The 4,287-nt window shown below is 48.0% G+C and overlaps 1 protein-coding gene across 1 annotated transcript; it reads right to left on the reverse strand.

Moving 5' to 3' along the window:
• Positions 1 to 222: 222 nt before the first annotated feature.
• LOC123115725 (zinc transporter 7) lies at positions 223 to 3,669 on the reverse strand. Its single transcript, XM_044536830.1, has 4 exons — positions 3,426 to 3,669; positions 2,692 to 3,335; positions 2,465 to 2,614; positions 223 to 851 (listed from the first exon to the last, which is right to left on the reverse strand). The coding sequence occupies exons 1-4, from the start codon at positions 3,484 to 3,486 to the stop codon at positions 546 to 548; spliced, it is 1,161 nt and encodes a 386-aa protein (XP_044392765.1). The 5' UTR covers positions 3,487 to 3,669; the 3' UTR covers positions 223 to 545.
• Between the last annotated feature and the right edge of the window lie 618 nt (positions 3,670 to 4,287).

Raw genomic sequence — 4,287 nt, forward strand, 5'->3', positions numbered from 1 at the left:
TAACCACATGTACATGGATCCAACATCCAAATTTATTACTTTTAGCTATATGATATGCTGATCATGATGCACTCTTTTCATGTATGTAATAGGCAAGTTTCGTCACTTAAAGACTTCTTTGTTTCGAATTTTTTGTATTAGCTCATCATTACAATTCTTTGTATTAACACAACTGTTACAATTTGCTGCAAGCAATTCTTTTGTATGCACTCATTTGAAAGATATGTTTTCCCCACAAAAAGAGAAATGCTTTGACGCACATGCAAGTCACTATTTTTCTTTACATGGCGTATCTCTCCACATTAGAAATTTTAGCACAAAATATCCCGCAGCAACGCACGGGGATTCATCTAGTATATACAGAGGCAATGCTCAGGCGTTTCCACCGGCGCTGTTCTCTCATGCCCATCAAAAACAAGGGCACGTTATCTGATGTATGTATGCAATCATATGAACACAGGCACATGCATTAGTTATGTACATGTATCACAGGCAGTATGTTGGGACGTAGGCGTCATCCGCTACCTTCATCTCATTAAACCGGTTCAGGCCCAAACTGCAAGCGATGACATGGAGAGCGCACCTAGGAACAGGGCGACATAGGCCATCACTTGCTGCCGTGGCGACCCTGTCATCTTCCCACCCAAGAAATCGGCTGCGATTAGATCCACCAGCACCATGTATATGAGTATGCCGGCCGACACAGAGTCGAGGATGCCTTCGACCACTAGAGCCCTGGGGCTATTGGCGTTGTAAAATGAGGACAAACCGGCCCCAGCGGCGATACCAGTTGGTGTTGTAATGGCAAAAAAGGACGCCATCATAACTGCCGAAAGGTTCTTAAACTGAGCCTGTTGGAAGAAATGTTGGCAGTGTGTCAAATTTGATAATCCAGATGAGAAAAGCTTTATCACAATAAAGCTACTTGAGAAGCTACTTATAGAGAAAACAATGGGGCAAGGGCAAAAGAAAACTATAGTCAGAAGATAAGTGACCCACATAATAACAATGCAGTTTTATATGCTTACGTCACATTAGCAACTTAAACAGAAACGGCAATATAACCTCAGCCAATAAGGTGTGGTATGATCGTCTGATTTTAGTGAGTTCAGTCGTTTGAAATCTATATAATTTTAGATTGGTTCAACAGCTATTAAAAAGATCAACAAGTACACGAAAACAATATTTTGGAAACACGAGGGAGCAATGTGGATGGGGCATATAAGGTCAGACGTTGAACATACAGGTATAAGAGCAAGTTATTTGGAAGATCAGTACATGAGCAGTGGAGCACATGGAAGAAACACATTTTGCCAAATATTGGATTAAGCGTCGAGTATAAATTGGATTTTCTCACAAAGAAGAAATCAAATCAAAAGCGTTCAGTAGCAGACAGTTGCTCCTGGAGAGTGAGAGCCACAAATAATCCTGGACCTAACGTTTTAGAAGGATACTCATACCAATATGTTTTAGTTGTGCCACCTAGTTTTTTGGAAAAAAAATTGGTTATGTGCCTCATCACAGATAGATACTGACGATAAGCAGGAAAGTTATATGGTTCAAAGAAACTCGATGTACTAGAAGCCAATTCATACACAATAAAAGAATATTACTCCCTCCGTAAACTAATATAAGAGCGTTTAGATCACTACTTTAGTGATCTAAACGCTCTTATATTAGTTTACAGAGGTAGTACTAATTTGAGAAAGGCAAGATACACAGATGTTTATCTCCATACTATAAAGTCTATGTTGATGGCATGCAACTTGAATGGCTAATAGTTGCAAATGAAAAATAAGCTGGTGATAGAATATCCGCCGATCACAGCCTCAAATTTAAAATAGGTAGACCTTATATTTGTGAAGGTCAACCCTCCTCCATCCAATTAACAAAGGTGCAATCCCTGACGACAAAAACTAGAACTACATGCAAGTTCGACTAGTTAAATTGCTGGATTTAACTCAGTTTAACATAATCAGGTGGTGGATTCACAGCTCATGTTATGAGGGCGGCAGCTGACACCAGATTAGGGCTCCCTTCATAATGAATATCATTTATATTCCTGTATTTTCTTATGAACTGATACTTCTGAAGTTCTAAATCCTTGAGATTTCCATTTGTCAATGAAAATCTTGATATTTCCAGCTTTCTGGTTTCTGAGCTTGAGGTTTGTAAATTCGCATCCTTTTCTGTTGCATGTGATGCTAGAATTCACAACCGTAAATACTTAAATCAAGCGCAATTCAGTATAGTTATTTTATCCCTAAATCAAGACCATCATCAGAAAAAAAAAATGTTGCATCACTGTGAAAAATGGACGTCCACATTAACCTATATATTGTAAGAACAGACTCTACAAAGTGCAAACAGTAGAAGTTGTGGTCGTTCCAACTATTTTCATTTTCCTTGTAGTCATCCCACAATCGTTCCACATTATTCTATCAATCCATACTGAATTCCTCACCTGCGCAATGCACCCACCGAGGGCAAATCCCTCGAAGAACTGGTGGAATGAGAGCGCTGCCACCAGTGGCCTGATTGTGCAGGGGCTCCGAGACACACCAAGCGACAGCCCAATGATCACCGAGTGCGACACAATCCCCATTTCCAGTATCTGCAGGAACCAAAATCAATATATATTTTGAGGGGCAGTGCATCAAACAAGTGAACCCAAGGAAGAGATTACACCACCTGTGATACCACGACGGAGCGCACGTGGTCTGACACCTCCCCCTCGCGTCCTTGTGGTTGCACCAGCTCGTGACCATGCGACTGCGCGTGGGAATGGGAGTGGGCTTGCAAGAGCGGGACCTTGTGCTCACCCTCGACGACGGTGACCACGGTGATGTCTTCGTCGCTGGCGGAGGTGGACGCGGCGGCGAGTGCGGCAGCGGCGTCAGCCTTGACCCGAGCTACCTCCGCACGGTGCTTGGTCTCGTAGAACCTGGTGACCAGGACGTCGAGCACCAGCGTGGCAAGAGCAGCGAGCATGGCGACGAACCCGGGGAACGGGAACCGCCGCCAGGGCGCGGCCGGGAGGCAGGGGTTGGAGAGCGCGTGCTCGGCGTCGTGCAGCATGTGAACGAACCCCGTGGCCAGGATCACGCCGGCCGCGAAAGCCTTGGCGGCCACGAAGACAGCGCTGCCGGTCTGCACCGTCCGCCGCTTCCGCCCCACGAGCGGCAGGCCCACGCCCATCACGCCGGACACCAGTATCGCCGCCATGGCAATCCATTTGAGCCTCAGCGCCGCCGCGTCGTCCCGGCACCCCGCCCCCTCGGCCTTCTCCGCCTCGTCCGCGCAGCTCGCCGCGGACAGGGACGCCGCAATAAACCCTGAGCCACCATTGACATCGATCGGATCATCAACCACAAAGCGAACACAGTATGTGCTTCAAAGAAACCTCGAAAAGCAGACTGATTTACCGTTGCTTTTACTCAAGAGCTGGCCGATGTGCCGGCTGAAGCCTGCGACACCGATCATCATGGCCTGAGAATCCCGAGCGGTGCTAAATTCCTCGAGGACAAAAAACTCGGAGAAGATCGATTCGTTAACCTCTTCGCCAAGCCTTTCTTTTGATGCGGTGGATGCCTTGCTATCTTCGCACGTAAAAGCGCGCAGGGTACGAGAGAGAGAAAGAGGGGAGGGAGTGTCGTCATGGTGGCACTGCACCGAACAGCCGGGGTACTAGAGCGGACGTGATCCGTCAATGCCAACGATCCAGAATGTGGACGGTGGCGATTCCACCTGGGGTTGGAAGGTCGCGTTTCGCTGAGCTGCGGGCCAGACGGCTCTGCCGGTGGGGTTGCGGGTCTCCGGTGGGGAAAAGCGCGAGGGCGTGGACTGGATGCACGAACTCCTTGCTCTGCTGAACGTCGGTTCGTGCTTTGGACGGTCGAGATCGTGCTCCGCGAGCGTGGAGTTGTTACGTTGTTCTCCAAGGGGGTTCTAATACTTCGGCAGGGATGGGCTGCTGCTTGCCACACGCGATGGTGATCAAGTCGAGAGACTTGCATGCGGGGCATACTCCCTGTTTGGGCCCATTTGTCAGTCTGACTCATGAGATGGCGGAGGTTGGAGCTGGTCGTGGGTTGGTGCTTTGGGACGGAGTCGTGGGGGAGTGGGAAACGATGTCGACATAGTGAGGTTAGGCGGTTCGGGGATCCATTCGTCACCCATGTCAGCATTCCTGTGTGGGCTGGGCTCGTCTCATCGGCCTTCAGAACGATGGGCTGTTGGGTCGCCGGGTCACAGAATACGAGTTATTTTGCCGATTACGAATGTTCA

This window comes from Triticum aestivum, chromosome 1B, assembly GCF_018294505.1.
Source record: "Triticum aestivum cultivar Chinese Spring chromosome 1B, IWGSC CS RefSeq v2.1, whole genome shotgun sequence".
NCBI classification, from domain to species: Eukaryota; Viridiplantae; Streptophyta; class Magnoliopsida; order Poales; family Poaceae; genus Triticum; species Triticum aestivum.

Bases quoted from the DNA above. Each gene is read 5' to 3' on its own strand.
- LOC123115725 (XM_044536830.1), bottom strand. From the start codon at position 3,486: ATGATGATCGGTGTCGCAGGCTTCAGCCGGCACATCGGCCAGCTCTTG. The intron at 3,336-3,425 runs GTAAATCAGTCT...ATGGTGGCTCAG, and splicing joins GCTCTTGAGTAAAAGCAACG to GGTTTATTGCGGCGTCCCTG. The intron at 2,615-2,691 runs GTGGTGTAATCT...TGGTTCCTGCAG, and splicing joins GCTCCGTCGTGGTATCACAG to ATACTGGAAATGGGGATTGT.